General features: G+C 36.1%; 1 protein-coding gene across 1 annotated transcript; it reads right to left on the bottom strand.

The window, feature by feature from the left end:
* Window positions 1–872: 872 nt before the first annotated feature.
* Window positions 873–22,026, bottom strand: il12rb2 (interleukin 12 receptor, beta 2a). Its single transcript, XM_073852391.1, has 16 exons — window positions 21,934–22,026; window positions 21,546–21,655; window positions 20,330–20,581; window positions 19,567–19,681; window positions 18,930–19,102; window positions 17,396–17,529; window positions 13,027–13,168; window positions 11,984–12,069; window positions 11,399–11,600; window positions 11,094–11,264; window positions 10,846–10,944; window positions 8,160–8,315; window positions 7,884–8,021; window positions 7,682–7,781; window positions 7,514–7,595; window positions 873–2,162 (listed from the first exon to the last, which is right to left on the bottom strand). Exons 2-16 carry the CDS (start codon window positions 21,613–21,615, stop codon window positions 1,797–1,799), a joined length of 2,286 nt encoding a protein of 761 aa, XP_073708492.1. The 5' UTR covers window positions 21,616–21,655; window positions 21,934–22,026; the 3' UTR covers window positions 873–1,796.
* Between the last annotated feature and the right edge of the window lie 1,770 nt (window positions 22,027–23,796).

Genomic DNA, 23,796 nt, shown 5'->3' with positions numbered 1-23,796 from the left:
GTTTTGGGCTAATTTGGAAGAAATTTTGGAGTACTATAGACTGCTAAAAGTTATAACAAATCAGGGAGAAGAGTGCCAAAAAACTCTCTGAGGAACAAAATGCGTTTGTGGTTGGTCAAACTGAAGCAGGATTTCCAGGGGAAGAATCTTCACAACATTCATGTTTGTTCTTATCATTTCCAGTCAGGTAGGTGAAATATTAGGCTAATATGTATCTTTACCACAAATTAACTTTAGTTTGTCAAAAGATTGCTCTCTTTCCTGCTTACTAAGTCCTTCTGTCTATGATTTAGCAGCCTCCACGTTTTTCCAGTTTTTCCGTTTTTTTAGACAGGATAAATTAGCAGAACAGCTTATTCAGTAGTACATTAACTGTGCTATCCATGCTGTTGTTTACATACGAGTATCATCAATATGGCAACACATCAGGGTATTTAACCAAATTGTGACATAAGTGCAAACCCTCCATTGTGCTTAAACTGTCAAATTCACACAAGTTTATGTTAAAAACACACAAGTTACAAAACTGTCGGTTATGAAGGTAAACAGCTGGGAGGGAAATTGCATGCTTCTATTATATCTGTGTATTAAGTGACAGCAGCATACTACACAGTACTAATACTGCTGTCGAATTTGCAAAAGCTCTTGGCAGCATTTGTGTGTGCTGTTGTGGGGCATTCACATTTTCTTTGGAAGATGTTGAAATCTAGTTGTTTATTGAGGTTTACTTTTTGCAATTCACAGAAACAACTCTGACTGGCTAACTGGTAAAATGTCCATGTATAGACGCAATTTATGTGTTGCCATCTCTCCACGGACCAATTTACTATTTAATTTCAAAGTTGTAGTGACAGTAAACCACGCAAATATGTAAAAAAGAAAACATATTTATTTTCTCTCAACGCTTAGACTTAAAAGGTTTACATGCAAAATAAACACTTTACATTAAGACAGTATTCAGCTGAGGTGATGAAAAACTAATGTAATGATGAATGTATTTGTGTCAAACATCATGCAATAGAGTACAAGAGTACTGAGTCTGCCTTGATATTAAAACCTGTGCAATTTCTTTTTTGATTGATGTATTGTAAAAAAGTTGAAAAGTTACAGTGTTAGTGTTGGACAGCTGCTGAGTGTTTTGTGAAAAGAACCAATGTTTATAGAATATGGCCTGAAACCTTTATAAGTTACATTCGTTAAAGGGATAGTTTTACTGATATTAATTACTCACCTTCATGTTGTTTTAAACCCGTAAGACCTTCGATTATCTTTGGAACACTATTGATGTCACAGACTATTTTATTGATGTTCTTACTACATTTCTCTGTCTGTGAACATTTCAGTTACATTGCTGTCTATGGAGGGGTCAGAAAGCTCTTGGATTTCATCAAAAATATCTTAATTTGTGGTCTGAAGATGAACGGGTTTGGAACGACATGAGGGTGAGTAATTAATAGCAGAATTGTCATTTTTGAGTGAACTGTCCCTTTAAGTATCCGTGCTCTTGATGGGTTGTTACCAGTCTGCTAGGTCATCTGCATTTCAGAGATAAGTAGCTGAGGTAGGCCTGGAAAGTCAATCATGTTTTTGTTTCAAACCTTTCGCGTTCAGATCTGCTTCCATCCAATCAACAACAGACAGATATAAGCAGGTGCCCAGGTCTGGCTGGGTTCTGAGCAAAAAGAAAATGTTTGTCCTTCTGACTGGCAAATAGTTTTTAGGATGTCCATGGTTATTGTTCAGCATCCATAGTACAGTCACACTCAGTCAGGTCCAATTTTAATGCCTCTTGAGAATCATGTGCAATCCAGAAATTCGCTGCAGTCTATTTTCACTACATCCAGCGTAAGCTTCCCTCCAGTTACAACCAGGGGCTCCAGGAATGGGCTGTGAGTGCTTGGGAAGAATTCAAATTCGTTCAAACCAGTCTCTTCTTCTTCATCTTCCTCCTCTCCTCCACTTATTGCACCATGAGTGGAGATGTAGTCCTCCGTGATATCTGTGATGCTGGTGATCTGGGTGGCATCAGAGGAGCTGGACTCCTGAGAGAAACTTTTAATGTAGGTGCAGATGGGGGGATAGGAAACTTCCTCCACCTCCACATTATCAGGCTCCTCATTCATGCTGGAGTCACACTGGTCTAGGTAGAATTTAATTTCACTCTGTGTGGGAAGGGAAACAGTAAATGATTCAATGATTCACTCATAAAAACAGGTTGTTTTGTTCCTAAATGAATCAATGTTTTGAATTAATCATTTAAAGGGATAGTTCACACAAAAATTAAGATTACCAAATGATTTACTCACCCTTGAGGCATTTCTTCTCTCAGACAAATAATATAGGAGTTCTATAAAAAAATGTCCTGACACTTCCAAGCTTTATAATGGCAGTGAATGGGTGTATTTTTTTCAATAGTCCAAAAAAAGTCTAATAAAGCGCATCCATCCATCATTAAAAGTGCTCCAGGGGGGTGAATAAAGGCCTTCTGAAGCAAATCAGTGCATTTTTGTAAGGAAAATATCCATATTTAGAACTTTATAAACCAAAATCTGTCTTTTGCACATGCAGTGGATGAAGTAGGACATAGGGGTAGCGTAAGCTCCGGTGAGAAGTGATGAACGTGGAAGTGCAGAAGAGAGAGCAAAACGAGAAACAGGTAATGAATTAGAAGTAGATAACAAGGATTTATAAAGGGAAAATGTTGTAGGATTTCAATATAAGCCAAAAGAAGACATATTTGCTCCTGTAAACAAACCTTGGTTCTCGAGAGACCAGCCATAGTCACACTAAAGCTTATGCTACACTTACATCATACATCATATGCACATTAGAGTGCGGATCGGGCCGCATTTTTCTGTCCGAGCCCGGCCCGCGTCCGACAGAGCAGTAACCGAACCCGACCCGAGCCCGACACAGTTAAAATCTAATTTTTTTCCTCGTACTAATGACACATGCACTTTTTTGTGTGGAAAGCCCGCTTTTATTGAGCAACTGTAAGAAGGTGTTCGGATTACGCACTTCTTTCGTTGTCCTGGCTAGTTTGACACATTTCCGCACACAGGAAGACAGATTTGGGGTAATATTTTACATTTATTTTAATCACAAAAACGAACCTTTGCATCAAGTGAAACAGGCCGATTGGCTACCTACTAAGCAGTTTTAAATTTTAAATGGTCAATGCCTTACGCCGGTTTCACACTGGAAGCGCAAGCAGAGCAGATGCAGCGCGTATGCAGATTGTGCTTTCACACTGGCAGCATTTGTTGCATGCAGCTGAACCACAGATTGGTTCAATTACTAAGTCCAACTACTTCAATTACATACGAGTATCGTTCATTCAGTTGCGGATTTCAGGTGTTCTATTTATTAATTATTGGTCATGTGCTTTTAGTTATGATATGGGCAGCATGCTGTGATGCGGAAGTGTTCCCCTCTGTCCCACATAAACAGGCTAACATGCTGTATAGTTTACAATATAAAAAAAATCTTTCTCTTTTTTATGTTGTAGATTTAAGTAACAAATGAGAAACTAAATTATTTAATAAATTTTCAGACAAAGGTCGTCCTAATGATTCCCAGTTTGGTTTAAGATAATTAAAGCAACCGTTTTTCAATAACGAAAAGAATTTGTAAAACAATGGTATTTGGGGTAAAAGTCGCCCCTGCTGTTGGGGCTAACGACACAATAATTTACAAGATAATTAATAGATGGCTGACTTTTCAATTTGTTGACATGACATGGTTCGATTCAGATAGTAAATATCATATTTTATTATGGTGGTTGTCCACCAAAGATAATCATCGGGTTTATAATGAAACCATTATATTTAAAAACATGTTAGACATATCATATACAAATATAATTTGTTGTTACTACTGTAAATCTATATCAAATTATTATAGGATCTCCTTTAGTACTTTCAGAAATTTCACTTTAAAAAATGATTTTCTTTCTATATTATAAATTATATTTTATGTTAACATTTTAATGACAGTAGCTTATATTTTTTATTTTTAAAATTCTTGTATTTATCAAAAAACGCAGAAAATAGTACAAACATTGCTAACGTGACTGTTTTGAACAAGTGTAACTACAACATTATTTATAAAAAAACCCCACAAAAACATTATTTTGATCTGGCGAGTCTTTTAAGCCGTGATTGTTGTGCATATGATACACGAAATTGTTGTTTTTATGTTAATCTGGTTAATTTTGATGAAGAACAAATGCACTGTGGCTTTAATCCAGCGTAAACGGTGCAGCAAAAATAGGACTGACGCTTCTGCTCTGCTCCTGCTACTCGCTGCTTACGTCCTGCTTACGTGTGCCGTGTGAAACCGGCGTTATCGTCCGAACCCGGCCCGGCCAGTCGGGTACCGTCGGGATCGGATAGGGTATCCATCCTCTAATGCACATATGGCAGTTAGCGGAAGCTAGAGATTACAGTTTAGAAAGTTTTAAATATGGATATTTTTCTCACAAAAATGAATTGATTCACTTCAGGAGACATTTATTTACATTCAAAGGCTGTGTGAAGTCTTTTTTATGATGGGTTGTTGCACTTTATTGTACTTCTTTTGGACTATTGAAAATAATACCCATTCACTGTCATTATAAAGCATGGAAGAGCTAGGACATTTTTCAATATAACTCAGATTGTATTTGTCTGAAAGAAGAAAGTCATATACACCTAGGTGAGTAAATCATGGGGTAATTTACATTTTTGCATTTTTGGACTATCCCTTTAAGTAAATTATTCAATAGTTCACTCACAATGTAAGTGAGTGCAAGTAAACATAATAATGTAACCTGAAGAAAAAGCCACTGAAAAATTCCCACCACTAATGCACTGACAAGCAAGTGGGCTGATACAAAGAATAAAAAGTCCCAGTGCTTTTGGAGAGTATATCTGGGGTCAACTGTGTAAACAAAGCCATTATATTAAGCTTTTCAGTCAGTCACACTGCAATTTTCATTCCATTCACTTCTATTCATATGTATGACAATACTGGAGACTGGAAACACAGGCTCATGCAAAGACCTTTTGCATTTCAAAGCATTCCAAAGTACAGGTGATCTCTGACCTGCAATTTGGTATCATGTGTGACCAATAGAAGATCGATACATCATAGCATGAGCTCTTAAAGGGATGTTCACCCCAAAATGAAAATTCTGTCATTAATTACTCACCCTCATGTCGTTCCAAATCTGTAAGACCTTTGTTCATCTTCAGAACACAAATTAAGATACTTCTGATCAAATCCGAGAGCTTTCAGACCCTCCTTAGATAGCAAGGGTCTTGAATAATATTATTATTATTGCTCGCAAAAAGTATTCTCGTAGCTTCATAAAATTACGGTCGAACCACTGATGTCAAAATAGTCAACATAGACTGTTTTGTCAATGTTTTGGTAGGTTTCTGGACCTTGAACGTAGAATGACCCTTGCTGTCTATGGAGGGTCAGAAAGCTCTCAGATTTCATCGAAAGTATCCTAATTTATTTTTCTGAAGGTGAACGAAGGTCTTACAGGTTTGGAACAACATAAGGGTGAGAAATGAATGACAGAATTTACTTTTATTTACTAATTTATTTTTGGGTTTGGGTTTTGGCTTTAAACCTGCAGGTTTGTAGCATTGTAGGAAAGTGAAGTAGAGTGTATTGTTTGGATTGATTACTATTTGTTGTATGTTAAATTTATAAAAAAGACAAGCACCCGAAAAAATGTATTGTAGTTTAGTGTGACCAACCCTTAAAAATGTCATAAAAACAAATCTTACCAACTAACAATTAGCCAAGAGGTAAACAGTCTTTAGTTTATGCAACTGACCCCAAAACAATGCCCAGCCAATCAAATTGAAACACTAGAGTTGCTAAATACACGTAAATGAGGGTTTAAAGCTGTGGTTTAAGGGAATGATTTTCATTTTTCTGCAGTTGTGTCTTGCTGGATGAATAAATGATGATATACTTTTCATGAATGTAAATTTTTGGGTGAACTATCCTCTTAACCTAGATGCCAAACCCTGCCTATGATGCCCATAAATGCAGTTAGGTGGCCTGCTTGTTTTGAAAATACAAGGCATGTGATCAGACAAAAAAGCAGGAAAATCTGACCCCAACCTTGTGACGACCATGACACTTATTAAAAAAAAAAAAAAAAAAAAAAATATATATATATATATATTAGTGGTGGGCCGTTATCGGCGTTAACGTGCTGCGTTAACGTGAGACTCTTATCGGGCGATAAAAAAAATATCGCCGTTAATCTATTCTCAAAGTTGGGTTGGGAGCTGGGTCTAAACTACGCAAGCTATGATGACTTTCACCTTGATATTTTAGCACGGATGACGTATACCTAGTCGAATTGCACTGTAGGGGGCGAAAACGAGTCTTCAATTTCTGTGAAATTACCACATCAAATGAGACGCGCAAACATGAATGCAGCTATGAAGCCGCTTCAGGGCAGGTGCGTTGCTAGACCCTTTTTACTGGGGCACGTGAGTTATAATTTACTTTGATAATCCCGAAATAAAGACATTAAACTATATGCAACAACTAAATTGACGCTTCTAAAAGCAACGCAGTTTAACCCAAGACTATGCACGCAGATATCCATGCCGGTGCGCGTCTGTGCAGCACGCGCACGTCGTGCAACCTTTTGGGCAGAAGTACTTGGTTACACAAGTTTGTATAGGTAATTATGTTGTAAATGCAATTGTCAAGCAGTTTGTGATGCATTTTGGAAACAGGAGATGAGCGCCTGATCTAATGCGCCACCTGGCCCGTTCTCGAAGACTTACTTTTAGTCATTATTTGGGTAGCACACATACTGTATTCTGAATGCCTTCAGCAGAATTCAAATTAGCCATTTTAATCTAGATTAATCTAGATTAATTCCAAGATTTAATCTAGATTAATCTAGATTAAAAAAATTAATCTATGCCCACCCCTAATATATATATATATATATATATATATATATGATCACATTAAAAGATATCTCCTATATTGTAATAATACATACTATTTTCCTGTAAAAATGAAAAGTTTGACATAAATCTCTTCTGCTCACCAAGACTGCATTTATTTGATCAAAAATAAAGTTTCCAAATGCAAATTAAAGTTACAACGGACATGTAGTGCAATGAAGCAATCTCAAATTTTCACCACTTTTCATAAAAAAGTAACTTTCAACACTTTCTTTGGGCTTTGAACCATTCGAAGCCTTTTAACTGTCCTGCAGATGGCGCTGCATGGACCATTCCATCCATGTTTTAGAAAACATAACCTCTTCACAGTTTATTTAGTTAATTGCTTAAGGCCATTTTACAATTTCAGTCATGCAGTAACCAGCATCATCCTGACTACCCCCAACACCCAATATTTTTTATTACTAATCAGCATGATTCACGTGGGCCATAATTTTAGGCCAAATAACCAGAATTCCGGATTAATCCAGAAGAATCACATCGCTGAAACATAGCATGTGTGGGCATTTCCACACATTTACCTGATCATCAGTGTACGCCTTTGCACATTTGCTGTTTGCTGGATCTGGAATAGTGGGCAGACACTTGCGACACCATGAAAATCTATCAAGCAGAACAGACATGGCAGTGCTTAAAATCACAAAAACAGCCCTTTTCTGTGGAATTTAAAGCATTCTGCTGATTCTTACCTTTTCTGGACGGAGGTAAACTGACAGAGGCACGGGATGATTAGACAGGTCAAAAGTACTGCTGCACCAGCCAAGATCACGTGGGACAGCATTCTCTCAGCTGAAAGAGGATGACATCTATCTTCATAAAAGTGCAAAATCCCAGCATATAATTACTAAGATTGTATTTAATGTTCCTTAAGTGTTCTACATGAATACATACAGTCTGATGGTGTGCAGAATGGGAGATCACTTCCTCTGGGTCCCTCCCCAGCATCAGTCCAGGCAGTGACCCACAGATTATAACACTGTCCTGGTGTTAGTCCACTGATGACATAATGTGTCTTTGGATGGTCTACACCTGCGGCCAAAGTGTAGCACCATATTAGAAAACTCTTAATCTCAGTTTATTTAGCACTGTTATTGATGCACAGTAGCAGTCTTTTTGTGTTGCAACAGTAACCACAAATTAGCTGCCCTAAAATAAGACAGGGCTTACTGAAACTGTCAATATCTCCCTTCGACTTATCCATTAGGTAAATGGTATATTTTTTCAAACAGCCTCTTCTTTTTTTTGGAGGGATTTTGGACCACGTCACGTTCAAGCTCTCGCTCTTCTTCCAGCCAAGTTGAGGAACTGGACCCTGTTCTGGAGCTGTGAATTCCAAGATACAGTGATTATGATAAGCTTTTTATTTATATTCTCACCAGGGCTACATTTATTTTATTAAAAATACAGAAAGAATAATAGTAATACACTACCAGTCAAAAGGTTTTGAACAGTAAGTTTTTTTTTTTTTTTTTTTTTTAAAGAAGTCTCTTCTGTTCACTAAGTTTGCATTTGTTTTATTCAAAGTACAGCAAAAACAATTTACTATTTGAATATATTTAAAATTGTAATTTATTTCTGTGATTTTAAAGCTGATTTTTTTGCATCATTTCTCCAGTCACATGATCCTTCAGAAATTATTCTAATATTCTGTTTTGCTGCTCTAAAAACCTTTATTATTATCTTAAAAACAACTGAATAGAAGTTTTCAGGTTTCTTTGATAAGTATAAAGTTCAGAAGAACAGCGTTTATCTGAAATAGAAATCTTTTGTAACATTATAAACGTCTTTATCATCACTTTTGATCAATTTAAAGCATCCTTGCTAAATAAAAGTAATTATATATATATATATATTCTGAATTCAAGCTTTTGAATAGGTATAGTGTATAATGTTACAAAAGCTCTTTATTTCAGATAAATGCTGATCTTTGGATCTTTCTATTCATCAAAGAAATATTGATAATAATAACAAAATATGTTTCTTAAACAGCCAATGAGCATATCAGCATTTATTAGCAAAGAATGATTTCTGAAGGATCATGTGACACTGAAGACTGGAGTAATGACGCTGAAAATTTAGCTTTGATCAGAGGAATAGATGACATTTAAAAATATATTCAAATAGAAAACAGTTATTTTTAATAGTAACAATATTTCAAAATTTTACTGTATTTGCTGTACTTTAGATCAAATAAATGTAGGCTTGGTGAGCAGAAGAGACTTCTTAAAAACACATTAAAAAACTATTGACGGGTGGTGTATTTCTCTTATATTTACATACATATTTCTGTTTTCTATTTTAATATATTGTAAAATGAAATATTCCTGTGATGGAAAATCTGAATTTTCAGCAGCTATTACTCCAGTCTTCAGTGTCAAATGATTGTTCAGAAATGATTCTAATATGCTGATTTGCTCAAGAAACACTTCTAATTATTATCAACATTGTAAAATATTGCTATTTAATATTTTTGTGGTAATTTAATGTAATTTTGATTAATTGAATGTATCCTAGCTGAAAATTATTAATTTTCTTTCTCCAAACTTTTGAATAGTAGTGTGCATGCATATACAGTCAAGCCCGAAATTTTTCATACCCCTGGCAAAGTCTTAAAGTTACTTTTATTCAACCAGCAAGTTTTTTTGGAACGGAAATGACACAGGCCTCTCCCAAAAGATAATAAGACGATGTACAAGAGGCATCATTGTGAAAAAAAATATTTCTCAGCCTTTATTTACATTTGAACAAAAAGTGGCATGTCCAAAATTATTCATACCCTTTGTAAACTGTCACAGTCTATGGGAAAATCCAAAGTTCTATACCATTCCAAATAGTCCAAGCTGTTCTAAAGCATCCTAATTACCCTGATTCATTGGGAACAGCTGTTTTAATCAACTCAACAGGTAAAAAAAAACAGATGCTCTATGCTGTTTGTTTGTGGACACTCATGGCTAAGACAAAGGAGCTCACTGAGGACCCTACTCAGTGCACACCACTGGGTTCCACAGACGCAGACCAAGGAGGACACCAGATAAGGTACACAAAATGCTCATCTGGACAAAGAAAAGACTTCTTGTCTTCTGTTTTATGGTCAGATGAAACAAAAATTGAATTGTTTGGCCACAATGAGGGTTAAAGGAGAAGCCTTTAACCCTAAGAACACCATCCCCACTGTCAAACATGGCGGTGGAACCTAATGTTTTGGGGGGGTTATCCGGGAACCTAATCACAGTAAACGGCACCATGAAAAAGGAGCAATACATCAAAATTCTCAACAACATCAGGCAGTCTGCAGAGAAACTTGACCTTGGGCACCGGTAGACGTTTCAGCATGACAACGACCCAAACACACAGCAAAAGTGGTGAAGAGAAGAAATGGTTAGCAGACAAAAACATTAACATTTTGCAGTGGCCCAGTCAGAGTCCTGACTTAAATCCAATTGAGAATCTGTGGAGCTCATCGCTAAAGATGAATGGGCAAAAATACCAGTGGAGACATGCAAAAAGCTGGTCAGCAATTATAGGAAGCGTTTGATTGCTGTATTGCCAATAAAGGCTTTTCTATTAATTATTGAGAAAGGTATGAATAATTTTGGACATGCCACTTTTTGTTCAAATATAAATAAAAGATGAGTAATAATTTATTCCACAATGATGCCTCTTGTACATCGTCTTATTATCTTCTGGGAGAAGTCTGTGTCATTTCTAATAAAAAAACTTGCTGGTTGAATAAGAGTAACTTTAAGTCAGAATTTGCCTGGGGTATGAATAATTTCGGGCTTGACTGTATTTACATATAATGATTTAATCCACTTCAGTGAACATTTATGCAGAATAAGCATTAAGAATTAACCTGATTGCCATGTGGAGATGCCTTTAATGGATAACATTTTGGGATCAGATGGCTGCAGAGCAGTAACTGCACCCTGATAGCATTGTTGTGGCTGCAGACCTGAACAGACAACAGAATAAAAGGTACAAGGAGAGAGAGAGAGAGAGAGAGAGAGAAAGAGAGAAAGAAAGAAAGAACTTTTATTACAGTCTGGAAACCAACCAACTAATTATGACTGGTCTTAACTCATACCGTCCAATCAAACCTGCCTGTAATGTGTGCTTTGTTATCCACCACTCTAATCCACTGAATCCCCTCTCTGTTTTCAACCGGATACCAATGCACCACATACTTAGTGCCTGCATTGGCAAACTTGGTCCAGGAGAGGGCAATACTATGATTATTCAATGGCGAGTGTGACAGGGAAACCGAAACCAGACCTGTGAACACAAAAAGCATTGCTTAACTTTGCTATATTGACCACATGCATTGACTTTTAGCATTTTAAAATAAGTCTGGACCAGTTATTTGACTCAGCATTGCTAACACTTTACTTGATCAAAAACAGGCTTACCTGCAAAATGCAGCGGAATAAATTTGACAGGAGATTGACCAACCGAGTTAATTGCGGACACGGACACAGAACAATAAGAGCAGCATATGCTCTGATTTCTTCTGGGGGGAACTGCGATGATAGAGTTCTTTATTTCCATTTGCTTCCGAACACTTATATTATACCTCTGAATTGTCCCCTTAGCATCTGATATATTCAGTTCCTAAAACATAATGAAGGCAGTTTCTATTATGCAGATGCATTTAACCAAAATCTGTGACAGAGTCAGCCATAAATTAACACAAACATGACTCTAAAAGAGAGAATTCTCAAATCCATCATTTCCTCTAAGCCCCTACTCAGTTTTTGTAAACTGAAACTGACTGTGAGCTAACTTTTGGTTTCAGACTAACAGTGTGTTTGGGAAGATGCAATTCACACAAGCAAACCATCGCTTAGTGGTGGTTTGACCTTTAAGGGCCTGTGTGAAAAGTGAAATACAGGGGGAGGGGATCATGTAGCGTTCTGTCCGTAGCCTGTATACCACTAATTTAAAAGTTCATCGAAAATACAAACAATTATTTTGGTTGGTGAAGTTTTACTTGCCTTCCAAAATATGCGGAAACACTTGCTTTCAGATTGTGGGGGTTTTTGTTCTTGGAGATACCAGACGTCAAGCGCTTTATCAGGAGCTAAGGTGAGAAAAAGAAGAACAAAAACCGTTCCATTCAGTAATTTTCTTTTTCCTTCACTTGGCATGTAAATGAACTAAATTGTTGATTATCAGTATATTGTGGGATGCACTACTCTAAAATAATGTCCACAAATGTTTTTTACATAGCACCAAAAGTTGCTTCCCATCAAATTTAAGTCTTTTCTGTGATTATTTCTCAACTAGGCCAAGTAACACTAAAAAATGTTATCAAAAGTTAATTTAATCGGTCACCACTCAAGTTTGCTTCAGCTATTTTTGCCCCATTATCTCACGCACCTGAGGCGTGCTGACAAAGAAGTGACTATCCTACGTCAATACAGTCAGCTTATCTAACACCATCATACTTCTGAAGTACTCTTTCCAGAACACGCTGAACTACTTACATTCATTTGATCTCTCTTACACTTTCTGATGACTTTTAAAGAGTTAAGTAGCTCACAATAATTACGCACGAAAACTGCCTTCAAAATTGTTTAATTACAAAATGTGACTTAATAAACGTCTTTACAAGTAATATGTGACCCTGGACCACAAAACTGGTCATAAGGGACATTTTTTTAAATTAAGATTCATACATAACCTGATTTTTTTTAAAATCTTTTTCATCTTTTTTGTTGATGTATGTTTTTTTGCTGAGATATTTGAAAATCTGGAATCTGAGGGTGCCAAAAAAATCCTAAAATATTGAGAAAATCACCTTTAAAGTTGTCCAAATTATGTTCTTAGCAATGCATTTCACTAATCAAAAATTACGTTTTGATATATTGACGTTAGGAAATTTACAAAATATCTTCATGGAGCATGATCTTTAATTAATATCCTAATGATTTTTGCCATTAAAAAATCGATCATTTTGACCCATACAATGTATTGTTGGCTATTGCTACTTAAGACTGGTTTTGTGGTCCAGGGTCACATATATTTTGTAACTTACCTTCTTCTTTGGTTTTTGCTTTATTTGATTGACTCCAGTCACTCCACAGACCTACTGTATGGCTAATTTTCCTTCTGATCTGGAACTCGTACATGGTATCTGGCTGCAGTGAGGATATGTTCAATCTGCTCTTAGCATCAGTCTGTGGAGACAACATAATATAATGTGTTTATGTGATATCTAAACTATGAAGATTTCTCTGGTTTACTGTTAAAATGTCTGTCAAAACATTTGAATGCTTCCTTGATATTCCTATGTAGAGATTAAATTTAAAGGAAAAGTTCAGCATAAAACCCATGCAATATTATTTTCCTTTTTTAGTGAAATGCAAAAAGAGAATGTGAAAAATGCGAGCACAAGTTTAAAATGGTTGTGGTGCCTAATATTTATGATAGAAACTGTGATAAATTTGTTCAGGATTCTATTAAGATTCTTACAGGAACAATTTATTTGCTGTTCATTACATATAATATGAGCAATATGATCAAACCAGTAGCCATGCGATATGGCTGTACAGTGCTTTGCGAAAGTATTCATACTGCATTTTTTTTTCACGTTTTATGTTGCTTCTAGGGTTGCACGGTATACCTTTACTACGGTAGAATTGCGATACTAAAGCTTAAAAATACCCGCGGTGCCATTGCATTTTTGAAACGGTAGTACCGTCCACACGGTAATACCGTGAGATGTGTTGTATGCACGGCTGGAACACTGTTTAAAACGTTTACATGCACGCCAGCAGAAACATTATGTTATAAGTTGATTGCTAAAATGTCTTTCTGCTGTGCTTTGTGTAGTACAGGCTGTCTCTACGCTTTATATGGTATTCAGTGTTTCCCGACCTTCAGTTCAGTTTGAAATGAGAAGTTGCACGCGCACGTCGCGTCACGCTGCAGTTTATCAGAAGAGAGGGTCAGATTCACACCGTCTTAAGTTATTTAAAAATAGCAGCTTAATCAATTATTCAACATAAAAATATTTTACAAGAAATTGTATTTTCGTATTTTTATTCATTTACCCACTCTTAGAACACGTGTAATAATTCGTTTCTGGAAGCATCTTTTGCCAGTACGAATGCAATTCCATTCATGAACATAGTGGCTTTGCAATTGGTTCTTATCAATCATTGTATATATATTTTTTCAACATTATAAATGAATACGTTTTAATATACAAAAAACTGATAACTTTGAAATTTCAAGATATGCGAGCATAAATGCTCCTTCAGCAAGACGAGCAATATGTTTTTGTTTCGTTTCTGTGTTCGAATCCGCGTTGGTTTGGGCGAATCACTGATTCACTAAGCCATTCAGAAAACAGTCATTTGATTCACTCCTGAATGATTCAGACGTTTTGAAAGAATCGTTTGAACGACTTAGTGATTCAATCATGAACACTGCTGCCACCTGCTGGTGGTTTTAAGTTTCCCATCATATTCAGAGTTTTGTATTTAAAACATTAATCTTATACCATTATTTATGCAATTATAAGTACAGTCTAAATGTATTAATACCACATCTAAATGTCACTCCATAAAGCTTCTGTGCAGTGCTCAGATGAGTTTTGTGTACATGATTTTTAATGGATAACAGTAGCCAGTCATTCATTCACATTGATGAAGTATTCAGAGAAAAATCTTGTCTGTTTTCATTTACATCTTTTTATTAATGAAATTTTGATTCATTTTGTAGAATTGAATTTTAAATGAATGAAAACTGCATGGTATCGCGATACTACTCGATATCGTGATACTTCAACTGGTATAGTATCGTAAGTCATTTTTGTGGTATCGTGACAACCCTAATTGCTTCCTTATGTTGAATGTTTTAAATGACTTTTTTTCCACATCGATCTACACTCCATGCACCATAATGACAAACCAAAAACAGAATTGTCACAACTTCATAAATGTATTTAAAAAAAAAAAAAAAATGATTTTTTTTTTTTTAAATACATTGCATAAGTTATCATACCTTTAACTCAGTACTTAGCTGTAGCACCTTTACAAGTATTTTGGGGTATGATGCAATGAGATTTGGACATCAACATTTGGCAATTATCTGCCATTCTTCGCCTCGCCTCTTTACCTCTCAAGCTCTGTCAGCTTGGATGGGGTCTGGCAGACATTTTCAGGTTTCTCCAGAAATGTTTGATTGGGTTCAATCTCAATAAACTTTTCTTCTACTCTGACAAGTCCCTTAGTCCCTGCCACTGAAAAACAACCCCACAGCATGAGGCTGCTACCACCACACTTTACTTTTGGGATAGTAATCTGCAGGTGATGAGTTTCCTTCAAACAGGTTCATCAGACCAGAGATTCTTGTTTCTCACAGTCTGATGGTCCTATAGATGCTTTTTTACAAATTCCAAGTGTGTTTTCATGTCTTCACTAAAGAGAGGATTGAGTCTTGCCACACCACCATAAACCCCAGATCAGTGGAGTGTTGCAGTGATGTTTGTCCTTCTGTAAGTTTCTCCCATCTGCATATATGATCATTGAGCTCAACTAGAGTGACCATCAGGTTATTGGTCACCACTCTAGCCAAGGTCCTTCTGCATCAGTTGCTCAGTTTGGCCAAGAGGCCAGCACTGGGAAGAGGTCTTGGTTGTCTCAAACATCTTTCATTAAGGTTAACGGAGACTATATGCTTCTGTGAACCTTCAATACACCAGAATTTTTTCTGAACTCTTCCCCAGATGTGTGGCCTGATGCAGTCCTGTCTGAGCTCTACAGAGCTCTACCTAAGGGCTTGGTTTTTGCTCTCATATGCATTTTCAGCTGTTAGATCTTTTAATAAGATGTGTGTGCTTTTTCTAAATCATACCCATTCAATTGAATTTGCCACAGGTTAACTCCACTCGAAGTGTAGTAACATTTACAAGCAATATGAATGCTTCTGAGCTAAATTTCAACCCTGCATGAATACTTATGCAATGGAATCATTCAGGTATTTAATAAATTGGCAAAGATGTTAAAAATGTTTTTTTTTTTTTGCTTTGCCATTATGGTGTATGGAGTGTAGATTGATGTGGTAAAGAAGTAATTTAATGCAATTTAACATAAGACATCAACATAAAAAAAATTTAATAAAGGGGTATGAATACTTTCGCAAGGCACTGCATATCGGCAAAGCTGTGATTCAGCTGTAGGCACGAGAGCACTCACACCATTTCCCAATACTAAATACTAGGCAATTCAGTCAAAAGTACAAAGGCAGTTTTTGATATACAGCACTGAAGTTACACAAAACATAACATGATCAGATTTTGCCCTCAGCCAAGACAATTTCTCTGAAACAATTATTAGATTTATGAGACCAAAGAGTGCCTGTTAGATTTACCCAAAACAAATTATATCCACTATAGAGACATCAAAGCTAGTGGAAAATTACAGAAAATCTGGCCGAGGTGTGGCTGCTCTCAGACGGGTTAATGAGCGCCCACTGCACCCTGGAGCTCACATCTCCGAAAACATTAAAGCAAATTTTTTAAACAGACATACTGCATATTTGTCTAAACAAACTTTTTAAACTGCATTCTGTGACTCCAAAAACTGTGGGTGTCCCCCATGACCCTTGCTGTGACAAATACTGCAAGCAAAACAAACTGTGAAATGGTTGGAGTTCTGACATCACAAGAATATCACACTCGCCTCAGCCAATCAGATTCGAGGACCAGAAAGAAATTTTGTATGAACATGTTTATCTTCATTCACAGCCAAATACAACATGTCGTCTGTGAATGAATCACACACTGTTTGATGACACGGATGTCAAACGGCAATCAGAATTTCCCCATTTGTGTTCCAAGGACATGAAAGTGAGTAAATGATGACAAACGTTTAATTTGTTTGAACTATCCCTTTATGCACGCAAATGGCAGAAGCACTTTCACCAGTCAAAAGCATCTTTAGGTTTAAAATCAATAAGATCATCTCTGGATCTCCAAACATATTTCTTCAAAGCTGGCTGTCATGTACTGTATGGAACCATTTCTGAAACTAATTTCATTGATAAAGACACCTCAAGACATTAATTGTGGGAAGGGCAACAGTCAGCGGTTCAGTTTCCTGACTCTAAGGATGACGATAAACCCCTTTCTTGACATTTCTTATTCCAGTTCTGAGTCATCAAGGAGGGCTTGTGGTTTTGACGACCAAACTAATCTGTGAGGTTTGTGGGTTTTGTCTGTGTCATCATGAATTGACTCGACTTGCAACTCTGCATTTTTATTTATCAGCTTTGCCAAGACAGACGACTGATAGGTCTGCAAGTACAAAGAAGTGCCTTTGACTCTGAATACCACTTCAATCTGATTACAACCAAAGATGTAGAACAATTAAACCACATTTAGAATCAGAAGCTTTTACCTCGTAGATGTTCCGGATCCCATTTCCTGAACTGTATTGGATTTCAACCAAGTTCATGCTGTGATTGTCTGTGTGTAGGCTGCACCATCGGGAGGAGCAGCTCACTTCACTGATGTTAGGCATTGAGGGTTTTACTGTAAATAAACAGAGAAGCAATGCGTCATTTTTTGATGCAATCCAAATGCAATCCAAATCTTTTTTGGTTTTAGATGATAAGATCTTTTACTGCAGTCATCTGCAATAATAATGTCAACTAGTGGGTTGGTGTAAAAACAACTAATTCTATCAAACTGACCCAATTTTTTTTCTCTGGAATCCCCCAACCCACAACACTTCTTGCGCAGGCACAACATGACAATATCACAAGCAATATATGCTATATACATCTTACATGTTGATCATTTATCTCATAAATACCCTAGTAAAAAAGTAATAGATTTAAAATGCATGTATTTTATTCTAAGTATAGTTAAAGTCTATTAGCATATTTACTGACATATCACTTAAGGCTTACTGATATAAAAACTGTAATTAAACTGTATTTGGAGTACTGCTTATGCACAATGCACATTTCCTAATATTAAGCCTAAAATATGTCACTATTGATGAGGATTGTATGATCTTTAAATAATTTTGGTCTTGAATGCAAAATACTTCAAATGTACCTAAAGTATACTTGCAATCGTTTCACTTTAGCACAATCAAATATACATCAGTATATCTTTAGTTGAACTTAAGCACTACTTCTGCACAATTAAAATGCATTATGTACAAAATTAGTTGTTCCAATTTGGCAGACTTTAAATATAACAGTTTAGTATACTAAAAGTACAATTGCAGGGTATTTTTATTAAGTACATAATATGTAAAAGTATTTGTAGTATACTTAGCATGAAATAAAATTATATTAAATACATTTTAGTGTATTTGTTTTTCACCATAGTAGGAAACAATTAGTCTGTCCTTAGTTTTATGCTCTTTAATGCAGTGGTCCTTAACCAGCAAACTTCCAAAACAAAACAAGCCAGTAAATAATCTAAAACAACTAAGACTCAAAGCTAATCAAGTAGCTTTTTGTTTGTGAAGAACCAGGATTTCCATGTTCTTGTAAACCTGGGTTTATAAGGGAACACCCTTTTAAATTGTGATATCTTAGAAAGTCAGGTAAATTAGTAAAATCTTAAAAACTCCATAAACATTTTTTTATGAATATACATTTTTCTACTTATGCAATCATAAATAAAATATTTTTAAATATCTACACTTGAATATTTGACTGAGAATGGCCTTTGAATCAAATGGTTGAGAACCACTGCTTTAGTGTTTTGAAAGTACGCAAACAAAAATTTTATCCTTGCATTGTACTGGTGGCTTTGATTTGCATCATGCAACATTTCTGCTCTTCGGTGTGAAAAGAAAAGCTTGTCATGCAATGATTTTTTTTTTTTTTACTTTTGCCACACTTGTACTGAACTGAACTGAACAGTTTCACTTTTTTTGTGGTTTAAAATAATGTGTTTGGGAATTTCTTTACCTATATTGCTGAGAATGAAGGTGTGGGGGCCTGAGGTTTTTGAGCCCAGACTGTTAGAGACACTGAGCGACACTACGAGCTGTGACATTGAGCTTTTGATGGGGAAGGTGGAGTAACAAAGTCCTGTAGAGTCCATAATGCTCATATAGCTAGGGTGCAGGTCATCATGAACCCTAAAAAAACAGAGAAAAAACATCAAGTAACATAATTAATGAGACTTTTACTTGTGTCTCTGCTTTGGGCTATATCATATGTTACACTGGACAACAAAACCTGTCTTATGTAGCATGGGTATATTTGTAGCAATAGCCAAAAATATATTGTATGGGTCAAAATTATAGATTTTTTCTTTCATGCGAAAAATCATTTAGATATTAAGTAATATGCATCGCTAAGAACCTCATTTGGACAAATTTAAAGGCGATTTTCTCAATATTTAGATTTTTTCGCACCCTCAGATTGCAGATTTTCAAATAGTTGTATCTAAGCTAAATATCGTCCTATCCTAACAAACCATACATCAATGGAAAGCTTATTTATTCATTCAAAATGTACCCATATGACTGGTTTTGTGGTCCAGGGTCACATATGATCTGTAAACTCAAAGATCCTTCTTGTAAAGACTCGTTTTACTAACCATAACTGACATGTTGTGCCGATTATGGTACCCCTTCCTGTTGTCCAAATGCAACTGACATTGCCAGATATCATTTTTTGAATGCAGGTCAGATTTTGTGGAACATTTGGAGGGTCTGAAAAAAAAGCACATGAATATTTCATGCATGCAATTTCACTTCAAAGTTTCAATGTCTCCACCCTTGCCAAAAGGTGGAACAGATCATACTCGTCAGCTTTGTTTTGGTTTACAAGCATTTTCTTTTAAATTTCTGAATAATGAATAATGTGGCTACTTATAAGATAGGGTTACCACACACCTTTGGACCAGTTAACCTCCAAGACTTTTTCAATAATTTAAGATTAGGATGAAATCATTATATAAAGACTGCATTTCAGAACTGAGAATAACTTGGGAAATGCAGTCACTATCCACATTTTTCTTCCCGTAAGAATGTAAATTTTATGGGTCTAGCTTCTGGTCTCATCCTTGACCAGCTATTTTAGCTGTAATAAACAGTTCATTTTGCTGCTTGATATTGCAAATTGGTGTGTCTTACCATATTTGAATGTATTATCTTAATTATGAACACACTGGTTTGTAGCGCAAACAGTTTTACTATTTACTGCACTTTGTTATTCTTCTTCTTATTTCCCTAGAGCGGATAATGAACTCTAAGTCTCACCCATAGGCTTACTTCCGTGTTAAAGAAAAAGGTGGATAGAAATTAAATGATCCAGACTTTCCATGTGTGTGGGAACCCTGAAATAAGATACATGCTTACATCCTGGTTTGATGTCAATTCCACATGGTTCTGCATGCTCCTCACACTTGCAGCTGTAGGTGCTCGGCTTTGTTAAATTTTTAACATCCACAGACACCTCACTTGAGGAATTGGGGGATTGTATAAATTTAATTAGTGTCCCGTTCCGAAAAGTTCGTTTGGTGCATTGGTAGTTAAACAAGCAGGAGACGGTAAGGTTGGATCCTAAGAGTACTTCTACACCTTTGCTTGACTTTACAGTGCACACAGTTCCTGCAAGAAGCATACAGAGTAAGCAACAAAAATATATTTGTGGGAAATGCAGGATATTTGCATCAATATCTTGTCTGTGATGTCCGATGATCCTTTAGAAATCATTATAATATTCTGATTTGCTGCTCAAAAAACATTTATTATTATTATGTTGAAAACAGCTGAGATTCTGAAGGATCACGTGACACTGGAGTAATGATGATGAAAATTGAGCTTTGATCACAGGAATAAATTAAATTTTAAATATATTCAAATAGAAAGCAGTTCTTTTAAATAGTAAAATATTTCACAGTATTGCAGGCTTGGTAAGCAGAAGAGACTTTTTTTTTAATTAAAAATCTTACTGTTCAAAAACTTTTGACTGGTAGTGTATATTAACTAAATGAAATCTGATAAATTAAAATACAAATCTGAACACAGAAGCCAATTGTTTTAAACAAATGTAGCATGTCTAATTTCAAACCCTTTCTAAATAATGTTTTGATATTTAGACCAAATAAAATCTAAGGTCCTGGTGTTTCTTTAACTATAGACAGTTTTGGTCTTAAGAACTCTCTTAGTCATGTATTTTATTTGTATAATAATATTATCCAGCAGTCAATAAACAAACATCACTCTAGAATTTTGCCATTTTTTTAAGTCATGGTGTCAAGCCACGGTATAATTTCCACCACATCATCAAATTCTGTTCTTTTTTTTATTTAATAGAACATTCTATGCTAGAAATGACAATGATGCGTTTGAACTTCTTGGCAATAAAAAGGCTAAGCCTAATTTTATAGCTAGCATTAAATAATAATGACAACATTGTATTTTCATGCTTTTTTGAAAAGTAGTAGGCTAAGAATAAACGTCGACGCCATGCTAAAGTTTCCAAGACGTCCAAATAACGGGATGAAGTGGTTTGTTTGAATAAAAGTCAAATCCTGGCCCATAAAATGAATATTGAAGATGATTGTCATACCTCCATGTGCACCTGTAGCCAAGATGAAGCACAACATGATGAGGACCGACCACGTACATTCAGAAGACATCGAGCTCAGTGCTGAAGATCACACAAACTCACAAGACCCTCTGTGGACAACCATTCATCAGATATTAAGCGTTGCCTTTCCATTTTACTTCCTTATTGACACATTTTATGTCACTCTTTTAACATTTAGACGTGTTCTACACTAAACGAAAATATGTAGTTAAGCAGTACACACGTATTGTATTACAACAGCAGAGCGTTTGTCACGTCGCGTCAATGTCGCGTAATTTTGAGACTTGAATTCCAGAACGGTTTATCATTTTTAACACTTTTATTACTTTTCAAGACTTGGTGGTATATAACATAGCTGTATGCTTACCCCTGCCCATGGGACAAAGTTGTTCGGTTTGGTCATTTGTGCTGATTGTGGGTTTGAATGTGGCAGTAGAGCCGTCAAGCGCATCTCCTCCCTTTTCTGTTGAAGAACTGAGAGCGCGCAAATGGCTTGTGTGATTTGCTTCAACTCGAATGAGTAATGAGTGCTGGTGACATCAGTAATCTATGCCCTCAAAACACTGTAGGATACTGTTAGTCAGGAATGTTTTTATTCATGTCTGTAATATGATGTACAGATGGCAGTACTGTAGCCATTACTGTTACGCAGTGCATTTTAAGTTTAAAACTTTAAATAGAACTTTCTTGTTTACACATTTACAGCATTGAATCTAGAATGGAAATTAATTTCCCTATTATTTGAAACATTTAAAATATGTTAATGAGATCGATTAACAGTGAAGACATTTTGTTTTGAAACATTTTAATTAGAAGAATAAAAATGAAGTCAACCGATGATTTTTTTGTATTCATTATTTGTCATTTTTTAATGCCAACAAGTACTGCCATTATCTATTCCAATAAATAAATAAATAAATAAAACGGGTAAAACGCCTGAAAAAATAAATAGCCTACCGGAAATCCATTTATATTAATAAAGTTCATTATGTCCAATTTGTACAGATTTTTTTTTTAAATGTACTTAACTGCAATATTAAAAAAAAAAAAAAAAAAAAAAAAAAAACTTAAGGGATTTATAGATTTACATTCAAAATGATCAGTTTATTATTATTTTTTTACTTTAATATATTAGCCTAAAGGAATATATGATAGAGGAAAATGTACTGCATAACAGGAATGATCCATAAAACTTAAAATCGAAGTGCTGCAATCCACACTAAAAATGTGTGTTATTTTTTTTAACCCAAATACTGGGTTCAGCCTGTTGGGTCATTTTATTGGGTTATTTTTTAACATTTTTACCCAGGTGCTGGGTATTTTTCTGCACTATAAAAACGGCTGGGTTCTGCCTGTTGTGTCATTTTATTAGGTTATTTTACTTTTTTTTTTTTTTTTTTACCCAGGTTCAGGGTAGTTTTTCTGCACTCTAAAAATGCTGGGTTATTTGTTTTAACCTAACCCAAATGTTGGGTTCAGCCTGTTGTGTAATTTTATTGGGTTATTTTAACATTTTTACCCAGGTGCTGGGTAGTTTTTCTGCACTCTAAAAAACGCTGGGTTATTTGTTTAACCCAAATGCTGGGTTCAGCCCATTTTGTCATTTTATTGGGTTATTTTAACATTTTTACCCAGATGCCGGGTAGTTTTTCTGCACTCTAAAAATGCTAGGTTCAACTTGTTGGGTCATTTTATTGGGTTCTCTTTCATCATCTCGTGTTCGAGATCCACCTATGGGAAGGGCATCCGTACCTGACCTCTGCAGAAGCATCCAATTGCACCAAGTCTGGCTTGACAGACAGGAGCGCGTGCCCACTGGCAGGTAAGGGGCCGCCCCTTACCGAGCGCATAAAAACCCCTGCACGCGCTACCTTTTCTCAGTTGACATTCGCTTCTCGCGATCTCTGCGTAAACCAACACGGTTGGATTGCATCTGCTCACTTGTGTCTTCAGGAGGACAAATCATCTGATCAGCCTCCGCCAGACGTGAGAGTCTGTTTTCAACCGACAGGTCAGTTCCTGTTGCTGCATCCTGAGCCGCCCACGCTCTCTCTCATTCACCTGCTCCCAGTTCTTGCCGCTATGTCGCTCTCCAAGTCGTCCTCTTCTGCCGGCGGTACTTTATCACGGGCCTGCCCGGCCGCGTGTGGAGCTCTAATAGCCGCCAAGGACACTCACCAGTTCTGTGTCATTTGCTTGGGCCTCCAACACGCGCAAGAGGCTTTGGAGA

The sequence above is a fragment of the Garra rufa genome, chromosome 12 (genome assembly GCF_049309525.1).
Source record: "Garra rufa chromosome 12, GarRuf1.0, whole genome shotgun sequence".
Taxonomy (NCBI): Eukaryota; Metazoa; Chordata; class Actinopteri; order Cypriniformes; family Cyprinidae; genus Garra; species Garra rufa.
This window is presented reverse-complemented; position numbering and strand designations above follow the sequence as displayed.

Coding starts and splice junctions, on each gene's coding strand:
- il12rb2 (XM_073852391.1), bottom strand. CDS start 21,615: ATGTCTTCTGAATGTACGTGGTCGGTCCTCATCATGTTGTGCTTCATC. Junction 20,582..21,545: donor GGCTACAGGTGCACATGGAG/GTATGACAATCA, acceptor TGCTTCTTGCAG/GAACTGTGTGCACTGTAAAG. Junction 19,103..19,566: donor GGCACAACATGTCAGTTATG/GTTAGTAAAACG, acceptor CTGTTTTTTTAG/GGTTCATGATGACCTGCACC.